Source organism: Physella acuta, unplaced genomic scaffold (genome assembly GCF_028476545.2).
Source record: "Physella acuta isolate Inbredline_101_S28 unplaced genomic scaffold, ASM2847654v3 ptg000257l, whole genome shotgun sequence".
Lineage (NCBI taxonomy): Eukaryota > Metazoa > Mollusca > Gastropoda > Physidae > Physella > Physella acuta.
This window is the reverse complement of record NW_026731776.1, coordinates 196,710-215,061: the sequence shown is the minus strand read 5'-3', so window position 1 is coordinate 215,061 and position 18,352 is coordinate 196,710. Positions and strand designations below refer to the sequence as shown.

The 18,352-nt window shown below is 34.7% G+C and overlaps 2 protein-coding genes across 3 annotated transcripts; one reads left to right on the top strand and one right to left on the bottom strand.

Moving 5' to 3' along the window:
- Positions 1-220: 220 nt before the first annotated feature.
- LOC131938763 (putative proline iminopeptidase) lies at positions 221-10,316 on the bottom strand. 2 transcript variants are annotated; one of them, XM_059296917.1, is made up of 8 exons: positions 10,199-10,316; positions 4,721-4,875; positions 4,457-4,580; positions 2,872-3,047; positions 2,545-2,632; positions 2,052-2,242; positions 885-1,029; positions 221-705 (listed from the first exon to the last, which is right to left on the bottom strand). In XM_059296917.1, the coding sequence occupies exons 2-8, from the start codon at positions 4,864-4,866 to the stop codon at positions 595-597; spliced, it is 981 nt and encodes a 326-aa protein (XP_059152900.1). In that variant the 5' UTR covers positions 4,867-4,875; positions 10,199-10,316; the 3' UTR covers positions 221-594. The 2 variants fall into 2 exon arrangements, with proteins under 2 accessions (XP_059152900.1, XP_059152899.1); XM_059296916.1 differs by having other exon boundaries at positions 4,721-4,889; positions 10,199-10,310.
- A 1,030-nt stretch (positions 10,317-11,346) lies between these two features.
- Positions 11,347-17,108, top strand: LOC131938802 (ATP synthase subunit beta, mitochondrial). Its single transcript, XM_059296991.1, has 10 exons — positions 11,347-11,504; positions 13,753-13,932; positions 14,033-14,207; positions 14,296-14,417; positions 14,584-14,768; positions 14,905-15,063; positions 15,225-15,347; positions 15,456-15,668; positions 16,365-16,566; positions 16,738-17,108. Exons 1-10 carry the CDS (start codon positions 11,390-11,392, stop codon positions 16,833-16,835), a joined length of 1,572 nt encoding a protein of 523 aa, XP_059152974.1. The 5' UTR covers positions 11,347-11,389; the 3' UTR covers positions 16,836-17,108.
- The last annotated feature ends 1,244 nt before the right edge of the window (positions 17,109-18,352 follow it).

The following is an 18,352-nucleotide window of genomic DNA, read 5'->3' as shown; positions in this document are numbered from 1 at the left end:
GGTCTTTTTTTTTTAATTAAATTGAAATAATTTCACTGAAGCAAAATTGGATAGTCTAGTGGGTCTGGTGAGAATTTGATTGCTAACTCAAGTCCAGAGTTTAGACAGCTAACCACCTACTAGTAGTTCTTGGACGGACAAAGTCTATGGAAGCAAATATAACGGGCCATATATGGCGCATAAGAGCAATACTCAATGGTGTTGGAAGATAGACACAAGCAAAAAATTTAAAATGTTTAATGCATTGAATTAGGTTTATTAAAAAATAATCAATTTAAAGAATTAATCTGCAATTTCACACTTCTAAATATTTTGACTAGCTTTCTACATATTACAATATAAAACATTTCTCCAGCTTTTTTCTTAACGCAGATTCTGTTGTTAAAATTTGACATTAAACAGTTTTTGGAATAGCACAGGAAACTAAAAAACATGGTAAATGTATGAACAAAGGACTTAATCTCAAACACTAAATAAACATGTATTACATCTGTTATACATTTTATTTTCATGAATAAAGTTGGCTTAGTCTGATTAAATATTACTGATAACATTAAGCTTGCATTCAAAATGAGAAAAATTGGGTTCAAGACGTTACAGATTTTTGTATTTGTCTGTGGCATTCAAGAGAAATGTCCTTGTGGCAGGCTCCTGTGAATTGTGTCCACTGTCAGGGGCTATATGAAATTCAGCTTCTGGCCATTTCTAGAATCAATTTTAAAATTTGAATAGGTTTATAGATAGCCAATCAATATCTTTTGAACCTGTTTGAGACAAATTCATTTAAAGTTGGTATCTAAATCATTTTTTTTTTTTTTGCACTAGGTCTTGTTGAAATTTTTTTTATAGTAGATGTAAAATGAACATTTGGAATACAAATTTACCTTATGCAATTTCCAAGCTGTATCTAATGGGCAGACTACATCATATCTCCCTTGTACAATAGTGCCAGGAATGTGTCTGATATTTTCAGCCTTATCTAATAGCTGATTGGCTGATTTAAAAAAACCTCCATTCACAAAATAATGGCTGAAAAAGATACACATTTTTAATTGGCATTTTCATATACTTAAAAATGCCAAACAATTTTAACATGTTTCATAAGTTAAGATTTCCAGAAAAAAATTTTTTACTTGATTAGGTAACTGTACACATGAATATGAAACTTTATTAATTCAATTTAGTTACTTGGTGAGGGTAAAAATCCATATGCTAATAATATTTGTAATGAAGATTTTGAGTTTTTAATAATGATTGAGTATATCACCATCTGGGGGATTATTCATGTAAAATAGATTATTAGCCTCAGCAAACAAGAGGAAGCTAAGAGAATCTACAACAAGCTAAAAGGCTAAAAAAATTTAAAGAAATTTGAGCTTAGACAAATCTAGTTGCACACAAAATACAATATTTGTGCAACCAACTTCTTTCTTTTACTGCTCAAAGCTTATATTGTGCTGATCATTTAAAAGGTTTGTTAAAGTTGCATATTTTGTATGCATAAGTTTTTCACCAACAGACTCACAAACCTGCTGAAATTTCAAAAAGTAATTAAACAAAAACATTCAGTAATTAAAACTCAGTTAACAATGCTTACTTTTATAAAAATCAGAAAATGGGGCATTTAAGAAATGTGTTATATATTATTATTTTATTATTTATTATTCTTTAATAGGGGTAGTGGCTATATGAGTTGTTGTTTTTTTACTTGTAAAATTTGCATATAAGTGAAAGGGAAGGGGAGGGGATAATACTTCAGATTTATTTCAGATGATTTACTATGCTTTGTCTTCAAGGATTATTTTACTTGGATTTAGTTCAAGTAGTAGCATTATTATTCTGAGGGTAAGACCTAACCGTTTATAAAGTTTAAATTTTTGTATTGTGTTTTGATTAAATTTGAGTTTTATTTATAAAAAGTTTAGATCCTCAAACAGGCAAAAATATCTAGATCACATATGTATCAGAATAGGGATGACAAGTATTAAATTTTTGTTTCTCTTTTTATTTGGGAAATAATAGTAAATTTGTCTAAATGTTATGTAACTAACCATTCAATTCTTGCAAACTGGAGGGCCCATGTTGATTGATTTGCAGGTTTTGCAACTTTTTCATCATTTATAAATAGATGGGAGGTAGCCATTTCCCATTTGCTCCATCTTCTGGATGCTTCAATCCTAACAGATTCATCTTCTGACGTTAGACGTCTATAGTAGGCATTCATAAAAGAGCAATGCTCAACCTGCATAATCAGTTTCTTAAAGTGATGGTTTGCTTTTCATTTTAGGTGCAAAATTAATTCTACTGAGTATTTTTTCTATAAGTTGTTAGCAAGGGTATAGACTGGTAATATTTTATTTATAAACAATATGTTAAGAATGATTTCTAGCCTTGTTATAGTATGTGATACATAACCCAAACATTTCATGTTGGAAAATTGATAAAAATGTGTTTTTATTGAACCTGGAGAGCCCCTTAGCTCACATTTTCACAAATTCCAATAATTATTGTTTTAAATAAATGACAACACAGATTTTACATTACCTCAGGAATATAATCCACATATTCTTCCCAATAGTCAGGAAACAACATATTAGCTCCTTTACCCTCGTAAAACCATTCAAGTTCTTCTCTGCATTATTTTAGCATGATAATAAAGATAAGTGTGAGCAGCAGTAGACTAGGTACTAAAATAAACACTACATTTTTTACAATTACTCCAGAGTAAATAAATATCAGAAAAATAGTTTATCACAAATTTTAAAAGTATATATACTTTTTTCTTCATTAAACAACATTTTAATTATAGCACTAACAGAGTAATTAGAAAATGTCTATCAATTTTTAATTCATCTTTTTTTTATCTATTACCTGCGCAAAGTGAAGATTCCCCTTAGTATTATGGCTTTCACAAACTCAGGATAGGTTTCAGAATAAGCTAAAGATAAGGTAGAACCCCAGCTTCCACCAAAAACTACCCATTTATCAATCCCTAAATGTTTCCTCAATCTTTCCATGTCTTCTACCAAGTCCCATGTTGTATTTTCCTAAAAAGAGGTACAAAAATATTGAATGTGGTTATTACTTTATGATTAAAAAACATGGTTTAAAATATAGCCATTATGTTTTCTTAGCATGGTAGCAGCTGTAAAGTTACTATTAAAGCAAAATGTAACAATTCGATTGATACCTTTGAGAATCTACTGAGCATAGATCTAGTCAAAACAATAAACCTGAAAAATGGGCATGTCACACAAACCAACGGCCTATCCAAAACAATAATGCAGGGCACTGAGCCAGGAGGGAAAAGAATGGCAAGGCAAATATGTCACTGGATGGAAGACACCATCTGCGCTTTGCGGGACTATTCAGGACAGCAGAGAACCAAGAAAGATAACGGAAAATAATGAGAAAATCAACTGTGATAACCAATAAAGGTTAAAGCTTGATTGAGTTAAAATTAAAAGAAAATGAATACGTTTTTAATCAACATTCATTATTTTTAAACTCTTATATATGTCTCAAAATAGCATTTTAAAATATTCTTGACACAGATTTGGTATTTCTGAAATGTTAAAACCCATCAGAACTGCTTTTGTTTCCTAAAATTAAAAAGCATAGAGCCTGCACATGAAATACTACATACAACTTAAGTTTAGATATATAGTGGTACCGCAATATTCAAGATGTGATATTTGAGCAGTAAAGCAAGTGATTATTTGCTTTGAGTTACAAGCAAAACTTGAGATACAAGGAACCGGATCCACAGGTTACACAGTTCATGGATAAGCAACACCCCAAAAAAATTTGCAAAGGATCGTGCATCACATTATTCAATGACCATTGTCTAACTAATTTCTGAAAGGGAGGAAGAAACAAACTTCACAATACATTTTGTTTTAAATGGCTTGAATAAAGTATTGCAAAAAAAGGCAAAGACAAGTGAAGAGAAAAGCAGCCTTGAAAATTGAGTGAAAGTAATAATAAATTATCAAGTAGCATTTAAGTTGAACTATATTCAGCAATTTTTATTAAAGTTTCGGAATAAAGTGTATCATTATGAGTTTAACAAGTAAGTGAATTAAATAGACCTAAAGAGTTAAGCATTAACAGAGTAGAGAGTAAGTGAACAAAGTAAAGATCCTCAACTTTTCCCCTCCAACCTACATCTTCGCCGTCATCTTCAGTTAGCTCAAGGTGGCTGATTTCCAAAGACTATACACTTTATAAAACCAGTTTATTTCTTTACACTGTCTTTTATTATGTTTTTATACATTTGTTATTATAAATATATTTTTCTTTTTAAAAATACAAAATGAAAACAAATGGGGTGGCATTTTAGAGGTTGGAATGGATTAATGGCCTTTTATATAATTTAAATGGAGAAAATTGCTCTGAGTTACTAACAATGTGACATATGAGCAATGTTATGGAACAAATTAAATTTATAACATACCTTGAGCTCGGCAGCTGGTGTTGATTTTCCTGCTCCCCTCTGATCAAATAGAATAATACGATATGTTGAAGGATCAAAGAAACATCTGTCAGTGGGGCTTGTTCCTCCACCAGGCCCTCCATGGCTAAAATAAAAATTTAACATTTTAAATAGAGTTCTAAAAAATATAATGGTACACACCAGGGAGACCAATCTACTATTAAAAATAACAAAACAGAGCTGTTATCATCTGATAAATGATAAGACTAACTGTATATATCTTACACGAATACAACAGGATTCCCAGCCTTGTTTCCTGACTGCTCATAGTATAATGTGTGAATATCTGAAACCTTCAAAAAACCTGTGTCATAGGGCTCAATTGGAGGATACAACTCTCTGTAATTTCCTTTATGGGCGATTGTAGACATTTTAAAACTCTGTAAAAAAATACCTGAAATTTTTAAAAGATAATATTATTACTATATATATATATATATATATATATATATATATATATATATATATATATATATATATATATATACTAAACTAGTGCAGGCTGATGCAATATTTTAAGAGGATTTCATCAATGCATCACCAATGGTGCATTTTTAGATGAGTGACCTTGTTTTTGAAAGTTATTGAAATGTAATGATTGCGCTCTACTTCTTGGATATTAGTTGTTATTGGGGCAGGTTTGTCCATCCTACCGCCCAGCCAGAGGCATAGCGACCCTTCCCAGCGCCCGGGGACAAGCTTTCAATTTGGTGCCCCCCCCCCCCCTTGGGAGCAAATGTTTAATTTGCACCCTCCCCTTCAACTTTTCGATTTGCACCCCCCCCCCCCCTCAAACTGCAAAAAATGATAGCTCTCCCTAAAAGTGAGTTAGAACACACTTCAGAGACTGTTTAGGTGTCAGAGGCCTCACAGGGCACTCTCAAGAACCATTGGTTACAATAGCGCAGGGGCGCTGGATACTGCCCCTAGTTTGGTTTAATCATCAAATGTCAAGTGCCGGTGTCCCTATAGAGTCCTTGCAAACACGTGACCTAAATCACGTGATACCTACGCCCGCCGCCACAGTGGTGTACATCAGACGTAAACACAATCAGCTGTTCGCCAGCGCTGGACGTGTTCACCAGCGCTGGACGTGTTCACCGTATGTAAAGAATCGCGCCCGCGGAAAAGGAAAAATATGTTAAAAAACTTGAACTCTTAGGAATTGAAGATCCTTATACAGTTATTGACAGTTTCGTGGATAATATAAATATGTGGCCGAAATTTCTAAATAAAAATACTGTTAGTAATACCGTTTGCGTTTAGAGTTTAAGTAGACGAAGCTGATCAAATGCAGTAATATATTAGAGGTTATCTACTGTAGCAAACGTGAGACCACTTAACTCCTACAAAACCCACACTACAACGGCTAATATAATCCATGGGTAATAACCAATCTGGGTAGCATGTTATACAATTTAAGACCCTTATAATCCAGCAGGGAAGTAATCAGACACATTAATACTGACGTTCAACCCTCATGATGGCTGCCCCCACCTCTATCTAGCCCACAATAAAACCAAAGAGGAGTCTGCCCTGCCCTCCCCTGAAAATGTCTCACCTCCGTGATACCCAGCCCCACAGAGATAGTATTTCTTATATAATTTTGACCCTCAGGGCCCAGCAGGGAGAACAAAGGGGAAAGTCCCACTGCTCTCCCCTCAACACTTCTCACCTGGGTGTCATGTTATGTCATTTATAGCACACACGGCTTATCAGGGGAAAGCATTAAGGCATTAAGAATCTTAACTCTGGACAGCTACACACTAGTATACTAGCTACACACTAGGTGCCTACTGTAAACTACTAGACTGTATGCCCTATGTAGACCTGCAATTGTATCAATTGTAGACTGGGTCCATTGTTATTATTCTAAACCATCTCACTTATAATGTTTCTAGCTTGATTTGTTTCTTTTATAAACAGTGGATTTAAAAAAAAATTTAGCCTAATCATTAACCAAATAATAATAATGTGGTTATTTGTTGTTGGCTGGTATGATCTAGATTGTACTACTAGGCTACAAAAACTTAGTAGACCAATTACTAGATATGAATTTGAATTTAATTAAACTCAGTCCAGTATCAGATACATATTGCTGTAAAAAGACAACAAAGTAGGTAGGCCTTAGTAATTTATTAAAGCCTTCTACTACAATAATATCAACTACATGCTTGTATAAAGTTTTTACAATTTAATTTAAGTAGCAGATTCTAGATCTAAGTCTAGTCATATAATCTATTTCAATTTCAGAAAATTTCGTTTGCTAAAAAAATGATTAGATAATAGAGAGAGATTTTAGATCTTAGAGACAATTAAATGCTTTATTAGGCCTATTATGACTACTTTTGATTTATTATGGGTGTATTTTGAATCGAATGTAGATCTAAAGTAATTAAATTTAAGTAAAGAAGTAGATTCTAGATTCTATGTCTACCCAGCGGAGCCAGGTATTAGGCCTACTATTAGATCTTATTATTCTTATTAGCCTATTACTTTTGACTTTGTCTTTTACTATTAGTATTTGTGAAGGTCGAGCATATTTGTTTTATTAATAGTTATCTTTTATAATTAAAATGAAGTTTATTATTTTACTGTCCTTACATGAAACAAAGTATCGAGAACTGCATTTGATCAGATTCGGCTACTTTAACTCTAAACGCAAACAGTATTACTAACAGTATTTTTATTTAGAAATTTTGTCCACATATTTATTTATACGAAACTGTCAATAACAGTATAAGGATCTGCAATTCCTAAGAGTTCAAGTTTTTTAACGTATTTTTCCTTTTCCGCGGGTGCGGTTCTTTACATACAGTGAACGCGTCCAGCGCTGGTGAACACGTCCAGCGCTGGCGAACAGCTGATTGTGTTTACGTCTTGTGTACACCACTGTGGCGGCGGGCGTAGGTATCACGAACGGACGTGACGTCATATGAAAGGACTCTATTGTAGGGTTATTTAAAACAAATGTAGGCTCCTTAGTTCTCCAGGTTGCTGCAGTTCACCCAAACATAGGGCTGCTAGCAGACACGTCTGATTCAATTTAGTCAACTAATATAGTAGCTCAATGTACCTATAGTGTATTGCACTCTTTAAGACAAACGTAATCAACATTGTGCTTATAAGAAAGTTTGGGGAGCGGGGCTAAATTGATTTAGTAAACAGAGTTTATAGTAGCTGGATTTGGCACCCCCCGAGCTCCCCCGTAAGTACTATGGCGCCTCTGTTCATCTAAATAAGTGCGATGCACTATACATACATTGGTGCATGACATTCCATGGTTAAACTGAACCAGAGGTCATACCCAGCGCCCCAGAGTGTAACCTGTTGCTCACGAGAGTGTCCCATGACGCCAATAACACCTGAGTAGTCACAAAGGTGTATTATACCTCATTATGACTCAAGGCTCTGGGGTCGGCGTGGTCGAGTCGGTAAAGCTCATGGTTGCTAAACCGAAAAGTCTCGAGTTTGAACCCTCGGGCAGATGAGGCTCGTTAGCTGGGGACAGCCACCCTTCTAGGAGAGACAACTCCAAAATCAAACAACTGCTGCCTTGTAGTTTGTTCTTGGTTGGACACAGGCTATGGAAGCAAATCCAAAAAGAAAAGCAGGCTGAAATCGGAGTCAATGGCCTCAATGGCGCAAAACCAGTTGACACGTAATCCTTAATTGTGAAGGAAGCATGGTCGAGTTGGCAAAGCTCATGGTTGATAAATTCAAAAAAAGTCTTGAGTTCAAACACTCTGCAGATAAGGCTCGATCCCTCCCAACACTATAAATTAAGAACGAAGAAGAAGATAACTCAAGGCTCTTATATAGCATGCTCTGGAGCCTCTAGGCTATAGTGTCAACAAACCCATGCCCCAACAACTATGATCCAAGAAAAACCTGCTTTGTTTACATTTACTATAACTATGTTTGATAAAAGAGGTCTTGCATTTAAATATACAAAATTGGTAACGTATTGGTAACATCAGCATTTTTTTTGGGAGACTGCAGCAACACTAATAGCAGTATGTCTGTCAATAATGATGAAAACATTTATTTAATAGGCATATATTGTAGTATATACCATATAGTAATAGTATATACTATATTTAACTAAACAGGCTATAAATATACTATATTGATACTATATTTAACCATATTTTAATATGGAATCTAACAAAACAAAATCTACGATTTTAGACTCGTACATTTTATATATATACATATATATTATACACTATGGGCAGTAGGGCTATTATAATTAACTCTTTAAGACTGTAATGGCGCTCCCAGCGGTGGACAGGATGGCCTGCCATGACATAATAATCCTCCCATCGTCTGATTAAATTTCTCTATTTAATTTGTTGTCTTTCAGAATCCAAGTTTTTAATCATTTATCTAGGTAATGATAACGCTAGATGAAAAATATTATAGATGTAGGCTCTACCTTTAGTTAGTATGATCTACAAATGCGACCAGTGTTTCTTTTTCAGTTATTCCTCCCCAGAGGGGAGAGGGGGGGGGGGGGGGGGGGGGGGGGTACTTTAAATTTTCAGGGTGGACTAAATTTTTTGGAAGGGGGCGGACACTGGTAAAAATATGTTTTCTATAAAAATTATATTTCGTTGAATGGGACGGTAGATGTGCTTTATAGTGTGTGTATGTGGGGGGGGGAAGGTAATTTTCTAAACGCGACTTATGTCGTGTTTGAGATTAGGTGCAAGGTTTAGGGGTATGACTTCGATGTTTGAGATTAGGTGCAAGGTTTAGGGGTATGACTTCGATGTTTGAGATTAGGTGCAAGGTTTAGGGGTATGACTTCGATGTTTGAGATTACTCTTAGTATCAATATGCAGTAACTACACGTAGATCAAGCTTGATTCCGGTTAAAATGGTGATTCTGGTAGAAATCCGTTTTCAATGACATTTTTCGTTTACGGTTAAATTTGAAGTTAAGGTGGTGATTTCATTTTTGGTTTTGATTTAGAGAAAAAGACAACACTATCAACCAAGCACCTGTTGTATCTCTCCCTCAACGGGCCATTTATCTTGTTATTTAATATTTAACCTAATTATGCCTATTACTAATTAATTAATAATTGATTACTTAGACCTACTGATGAAGGACTAATAATAGTTATTAATTATTAATAGTCTAATTTATATTTATTAGTAATTAGTAATTATAGTATAGTTTTTTATGTAGGCAGAGCCGGCGTTAGGAATACGCGGGGCCTAGTGCCAACCGTCCGCGCAGGGCTCGTTTTCATAATTCTGTTTGGGAACGGATGAATCTTTAAGATGACAAAACATAAAAACACTTTTACTAATACTTAAGACTAATCTAATAATACTATTACTATCCTCCAAAAAATAAATAATAAATCACTCTGTTGGATTTTGGATTATTTAATTATAGTTACTAGATCTACACTTACTCTTACTTGCTTACTATAGATCTAAAAACGTTTTATTATAGTTATTAGGCCGCTAAAGATCTAGTTTTATTTATTTAATATTTATTTATTTATTTTGCTTTTCAGAACCAGGCAACGCCCCCTTTTCTTCAACCACTTGGTGACTTGACTTGATCTCTTCTTACTTCATTACATTAAATTTAGAGATGGTCACAGTCACAGTTTATTTAACACAACTTGTAGTTTCTATACTAACTTATTCTTAAATGATTTAAATGTTAACGTTTCAACTTACTTTTAAATGTAACTACTAGATCTAGATCTAGATCTAATCTAGATCTATAAACTTTAAAAGAAACTCGGGAGAAAGTCCACTTGCTCAGCAAACGAATCATTCGGTATTTATTTATTTATATAATATAATATAAATATATGGTTAGTATAAATATAAATACAGGTCTGACTCCGTACTAGTCTAGATTTTTTTTAAAAGCGTTTTTCTTTTTCAACAACAAAAACGAAAGTCGTACGGCCGTACGGATTCTACTTCGAGATCGATATGATTTTATCCATAGGCCTTCTTATTTGATGCTCTATTTAACTGTTTAATTATGCATTCACTTAAGTTGACTCATTTAGTTTAAAAAATAAGGCTAAGTTTAGCGGTCAGTCTTTTTTACCGATTGTTACCCCTTCTACTCATTGTCACACAAAAAGTTGCCCCGCCTCCACTTTAAAAACTAAAGTAACACTACCACAGTTTAATGAGTTTATCCCCCACCCCGATTGCAATTTCTTTATTTTTTAACTAGAATTTAGCAAAGTCGGTCTGAAAATAAAATATTAAACAAGCTTGGTAAAGATTATAAAAGATCAATGTTTATTACAATGTCAATTTACAAGAAGAAAAATATTAAATATGCAAAATAATTGCCAACATTACGTCAACAAAATTCACCCATTGACAAGAAATACAGCCTTCCTCCACAAGAAAGTGTAACTTCCTTTTTACTTTATGAACAATCTGTGTTTGTGGCATTTTTTGCCATATTTTTGTCCTTCTTCTTGCGGAAAAATGCCTGCCTTAAATTTAGATACAAAACTACTCAGAGTTGTTGGGGTTTTTTTTGTAAAATAAACATCACTGATTTTATCCGACATCTTCTTCCCCCCCCCCCCCCCCCCCACAGGTCATATGCCTATATTTGCCGGATTCCCACACATGTAGTACATATTCAGATGCATTTTTTTGATCTACATATTAAAAATCTTGTAGTACGTGTCAAATGTCCCGTTTCTCGGCAGCCTCGTGCAGTTGTATCGTGTAAAACGTACGGTAACTTCGTATAAGCCAGGAGCGCAGTAACTTGAAACTATATTCCTAGCTCAGTGGCTGTTTTTAAGTTTTGGAACAGTAAACACTAAGCTACCCATAGTGCTGTTGAGTCACGTGATCTTTACATTCGTCCTTCGCCGGGTCGCCATCATGCAGGCAGTAAGGCAGGCATGTTCTGGGTTCGCTAGGGCTGCAAAATGCGCCCTTGTTTCTCCAATTCCTTACCAAAATGCTACGAATTTCGTACCAGCATTGTACTCATCTCGTAAGTATTCAATTTGGTTTGAAACATCGCTTAATTCGCTTTGGATTCTAATATTTTGTATGGGCATTTTGACGAGTTGTAAATTTTCCTCTGAAACAAAAAGTCCGTCAGGACAACTTACGCCAGAAACTGTTAGATTTCGCTATCTGTATTAAAAACTTTGATAACTGTACATATTCATTACTTTTTCTATCAATGTTTCAAATATTCTTAGTCTTGGACTGATAATTTGACAGAGTACAAGTTCTGTTTGAAAAAATAAATAAATCATGAATGACAAATGGAGGTCAATATTTTTAAAGAGTAGGATTTTTTTAGTGAACTTCACCTTTGTAGATCTAGATCTAGAATTCTAGATCTGTTAATTTTTTAAACTGGAAACTGTTTTCTTTATTAAATGAAATAATCCATACAGCTTATCTTTAATAAAAATTTCACGTCTCTGGCTTATCACTGAATCTCTTGAGTCAGTTATTTTCTAGAAATAGATCTAGAGTAAAGTTCCACGCGCGGTTAAAACACCGGTGCGATCATCGCCTGTTTATCGCTTCGTACAATATTTGTTTTGATGTTTTATACGAAACTACCGATATCTGCTGTAAACCTGTCCATTTCTAAATATATCCAGGTCAAATTCTTTTGTTTTTCTCCTTCTGGAAGTCGAGTTTTTAAATTTTAAAGTTTCGAGGTATGACGTCGTAGGCGGTTCTAGTTCCCCCTATGAAAAACACTAGGTCCCGGATGAGATGAATAAAACCAACTAATCAAAGCTTTTTATAACTAGGTTAACTATAAATAGCTTCTACAATATATGCGGGACACTTTACATACGATAGATAAGGCTAATAAAGCAACCTGATAGGTAAATAGGGGTGGCCGCAGCTTGGGTGTCGATTACGGTGGTTTCACATCGCTGCGTAACCAACGACTTGAGCTAGACTAGCCTAGTTCTAGATGCTCTATATTTCAAACTAAGCCTAGAATCTGTATACTTTCTATTTTTTTCTGCTGTTTTAAATTATTTCGATCATCTACTTCTTCTAAATCTAGTTTGTGTCTCTACATACAAGCATATCTAAGCAAATGTTACGTTATGTCTTTTAGTGGTTGTTACGTCCCTTTGTTATGATTATTATAGTTGCGTCCCTTGAGTCATCACTGGGTCAACTTTTAATGTCTTTAATTAATTTAATTAACATGTTTTTAATTATTATTTTTGCAATCTATTAATTAATAATACAATCAACAACACGTTTAAGTGTGTAAAATATTTATTTCAATTATTAAAATTGGATCAAAACGTATACAATACGCTCGTTGGCAAGCAGGTTCTTGCGTACGCAGGCAAAAAAAAAAGGGAAAAAAAATATCGCAAGGAGGGACGTCACTAAAACATGAATATCTTAAATACTATGCGTAGGAATACAAAATGACTCATACATATTACAGTAGAATGGCAGCGGAGTAATACAGTGCTTTCGGTTTGTTTCTGTGTGAAACGGTTATAAAATAGCGCCCGATGAAAATCGGGAATTTGGAATTTTCCGCTATGTGTGACCGCGCGTGGAACTTTACTCTAGAATCTAGACTTGGCCTACATTTTTTAGATTAACTTTAATTTTCCAAACAATTTTTAATGGGGGGGCCCTTAGTGTTTAGTTAACTGTTTAGTGCACCATTGATCGTACCATAGTTCAATTAGTAAATATTTGATATAGCCTAGCTTATTTGGGTTAAGACTACAAACCTTTGAGTAGATACTGCTAGACAGTAAGAAACAGGAATTTAAAATGCATTCTTGGTCACTAAGTTTGAATTTCTTAAGGGCAAATTAAGTTAATCCTAGCTATTTTGTGAAAATTAAGGCTTAACCTTGACATCACCCTGCTAGTTGAAGCAAAACTGGATGTTTTTAGACATTAGCTGAGTAGCTATAATAGCAATGTCCTTAGTGACCTTAGACTTCAGAGGGGTCCAGTTAAATTAGTTTTACTTGCTTTGTTCTTGTCTGGCATACCTACTTTAATAATGAGGATGCATAAGAAAGGAGTGACTTGTAGAAAAGTGTACTAGTTGACAAAGGTAAATTTCAATTTAAGTAGCCTAATTAGCTAGCATTCATAATTCACAATCATGCCAAAATTCAGAGATTAGATCGTCTTGTATGTGAAATTGGTGTCTCAAAATACATTAACATTAATTATTGTCCTGATAGTGCGCAATTTCATTTATCAATATATATTTTCAGATCGTAATTATGCCAAAGAAGCAGCTAAACCGAAAACTGCAAATGCGACTGGTAGAGTTGTTGCAGTCATTGGTGCTGTTGTAGATGTCCAGTTTGATGACCAACTTCCATCAATTCTTAATGCCCTGGAAGTTCAAAACAGGTCACCAAGACTTATACTTGAAGTAGCCTCACATTTAGGTAAATTCCAAATTTTGTTTGTTCTATTTTTAACTTTTATTTGAAGCCCTTAGAAATTTTACGTTTTGGCACAGAATTGAAATGCCTTTGTGATTTTCAGGAGAAAATGTTGTTAGAACAATTGCTATGGATGGTACAGAAGGTCTTGTCAGAGGAGAGCCATGTATAGATATTGGGTCACCTATTAGGATCCCTGTTGGGCCCAAAACTCTTGGCAGAATAATTAATGTAATTGGAGAACCAATTGATGAAAGGGGACCGATCAACTCTGAGCAGTAAGCCATTATGATTTTGAAAATTTTCCAGTGTGCAAGTTTCTATTGGGGTAAATAAGTTTTTATGGATACATTTTTCTTTTTCCAGTTATGCTGCTATTCACCAAGAAGCACCAGAATTTTCAGAAATGAGTGTGCAGCAAGAAATTCTGGAGACTGGTATCAAAGTTGTCGATCTTTTGGCACCTTATGCCAGAGGTGGTAAAATTGGTAAGCTCTAATTGGTTCTTTGTTTTGAATGTTCTCTTCTACTAAATTTTAAACCCAATATACATGTATCTAAAAGTTCAGACCTGCTTCCATTTAGGCATACATTTTTACCACAGCCACAGAATTTTTTAAAATGTCAATGACTTATTTTATGTATTCTTGGCAGGTCTGTTTGGGGGTGCTGGTGTAGGCAAGACTGTACTCATTATGGAACTGATCAATAATGTTGCTAAAGCTCATGGTGGCTACTCAGTTTTTGCTGGTGTAGGTGAAAGAACACGTGAAGGAAATGATCTTTACCATGAAATGATTACAACTAAAGTAATCAGTCTTACTGACAACACATCAAAGGTACTAAATTATAAATGATTTTGTGCAAAGTTTTCATTAGCTTAATTGCCTGTATTCTTAGCTGCTAATTACTTTTTCTGCTCTATAAACATTCTGCTTATTAGTTTTTAAAATTGTTTTTTTTTTTTTTTTAAAGGTGTCTCTGGTATATGGACAAATGAATGAACCACCAGGTGCCCGTGCACGTGTTGCCTTGAGCGGATTAACTGTTGCTGAATTTTTCCGTGACCAGGAGGGCCAGGATGTATTGCTTTTCATTGACAACATTTTCAGATTTACACAGGCTGGTTCTGAAGTAAGTGTTGGTGGAAGCTTTTTTTTTTATGAACTTCGCTGATGTAGGGAGAAGTAAAGGTGCTTAGGACACTACCTTCATATTAAGGTCACAGAACCAATTGAGCTCTCATCTCCCATGGTCTAAAAATAACTTTAATACTGACAAATGTACCCTTTCAGGTATCCGCTTTGTTGGGTCGTATTCCATCTGCTGTAGGCTATCAGCCTACATTGGCTACTGACATGGGTAGTATGCAGGAAAGAATTACCACTACCAAGAAAGGATCTATTACATCTGTGCAAGTAGGCCTATGTTTTTGGATTTATTTTCATGCAATGCAGTTAAATGTTCTGATAGTAATGCTTTAAGGTTATTTTGCTTTTCTGTAACCCATATGGTTTTTCTTTTAGGCTATCTTCGTACCTGCTGATGACTTGACTGACCCTGCACCTGCCACTACATTTGCCCATCTTGACGCAACAACTGTGCTTTCTCGTGGTATTGCTGAGCTTGGTATCTATCCAGCTGTAGATCCCTTAGATTCAAATTCACGTATCCTAGACCCCAATGTTGTAGGTGATGAACATTACAATACAGCCAGAGCAGTACAAAAGATTCTTCAGGTAAAGTTATATTTATTTTATTTCTATACCTTGCAGTACATAAATTGCAATGATGCAAACAATGTGGTTTCCTGAGATTTTGTGAGGGTTCCTTCCTTGGACTGAGCAATCGTTGTACTGATAAATATTTGATCAAACATTGATTCTTTTAAAAATATTTTAACATCTCTTTATACAAATTGCAGTTGAGATTACTTTTTTCAGGTTCTCTAGTGTCATGGCCATTTTAGGCAAGGATCTGTGTAAATTACTCACTACCTAAACTCTTATAATACAAGAAGAAAACTAACTAAATCTGCATCACTTGATAGATTCTAAAATATTTTTTCATTTCCTTTTGACATAACAGCAAATTTCTTTTAATTTTAGTTTAACTAACTTTATATAAAATATTAATATTTTTATACATTTACTAAGATACATTGGTTGCAAATGATGTAAACATTGTGGTTTCCTGAGATTCTGTGAGGGTTCCTTCCTTGGACTGAGCAATCTGTATCATTAATAATACTGAGTTGTAGATATTAATGTAATATTTTTTATATAATCATGAAAGTGATTGCATATGATGAAGAATGTGACCACCTGATTTTTTTGAGGGTTCCTTCCTTGGACTGAGCAGTCACTTATTGGCATATTTGGTTTTTCTATTGGTTTGGTCAATTTTTAACTTAATTTGTTTCTATGCCCCTATAGGATTACAAGTCTCTTCAAGATATCATTGCCATTTTGGGTATGGATGAGTTGTCTGAAGAAGACAAATTAACTGTTGCTCGTGCACGTAAGATGATGAAGTTCCTCTCTCAGCCTTTCCAAGTAGCTGAGGTTTTTACAGGCTCTGAGGGAAAGTATGTGCCTTTGAAGGACACCATCAAGGGCTTTAAACAGATAATCAGTGGTATGTTGTAGTTTTTAAAACTAATGCTGTTTAAAATGATTGCACTGATGATAGTTTTAATAACCTTATTTTTAATGAAGGCACCTTCCTTGGACTGAGCATTCTTTATATGTATATATATTAATTTATTTGTTTCATTTTTATGTTAATTTTTGTTTTCTTACTTTTTAGGTGAACTGGATCATTTGCCTGAGGTGGCATTTTATATGGTTGGTAACATAGAAGAGGTGGTTGAAAAAGCTGCCAGATTGGCCAAGGAACAGTCATGAGCAACTAGCACCTAGTTTCTATTTTTTATGTAATAACGTGTGAATGTTAATCTTGGTTGAATGGGCAGATTTGCCTTGAAATTTAATATTGTGATATAGCAAGAATTAAAGTTGAAGGTCCAAGTTATAGCTGGTTAATTAGCTGCCAGTGAATTTAGTGTTAAGATCTCTGGCTAGCTTTGTAATTTGAAGCTATATTTTCTAAATTGTGAAGTCTGAAATGCAAGTTCATTAGATAAGTTAAATATTTTATTAAAAATGTTGATACCATTATTGCTTGTGAAAAACATTATTTGTGTGCTTGAGAAAAAGCTTGTCTGCATGAATTTAAATCATGTTTGTATGGAAGTGTAGTAAAGCATATGATCAGGTAATGATTTGGAATGCCTTGAGTACCATACTGCCATCATCATAATTGGACTATTATCTGAAATGAGAGTACATAAACCCTTAGTCCCAAGATCATTTCAGTGTGACTGCTCTTGCAATATTGTAAGCTTATGTGTCAATTCACGAGCATTTTAAACCTTTAAATGGGGAGGGGTAGTAAACACGCCACCTGGATTTTTTTTTTTATGGCAAATAGTTCGACCAAACGTATTTTGGGTCTATGAGGACGTCCACACGTTGAAAAATACATTTAAAAGTACTAACATTTATCCTGGTTTCGGCTATGCTAGTCTTTATTAAAAAAAACAAGACCTTTCAATTCACCACGTACTCTTACTACTACACTAAGGTCGTGGCCAACTTCATTAAACCATCTTTACTCTGGGTTGGTATCCATTTCTGGAATATTGACAAATGAATTTCAAAAGTGAAAAATCACTGGGTTTTGGAAGGTGGAGTTTCTACGTCCGTATTTTCTAACTAATTTTAGTGGTTTAATCAAATTTTCACAGATCTGCACGGGTCGAGACTAGAGGCTTATCCATTGTTCAGGTCGTTTGTTCTTTCACCGCTAAATGTCTTGAACGTAATGAAAGCAGATTGGGGGGGGGGGGGGCTGCACTAAGAAAGTTATAATTTGGAAAATTGTAGGCTTACGCTATTTTGTTCCACCGACCGAAACTTTTCAAAAGTCGGGACATTTCAGGTCTACTAACTAGAACTTGGCTGCCGCAATTATCAAGGTCCAATTATTTTTCAATGTAAATTTCATATTATTAAGAAAATGTGATCATTTTTTTTTTTAAATCTCGTGGATACCGTGCTTCTAAAATTATTTAGGTTAGCAAAATTTTCCCTCCCCAATTACATGGAATTTATATACTTATACCAGTCCCCACCCCCGAAAATAACAAGTGTTCCCAGGAGAAAATAGTCTGAACGAAACACTGATTGCGGGTTCTGTGCATAGGTCGGGGGGTGTCTAATAATTATAGAATAGAATCGCCAGGGGTCTCCAAACTACGGCCCGCGGGCCAGATGCGGCCCGCGAGGTCCTCTCATCCGGCCCGCGGCGATCTTTTTGTCCACGGAATAAATGTTTGTTAGAGGTGGCTGAGAAACTATGC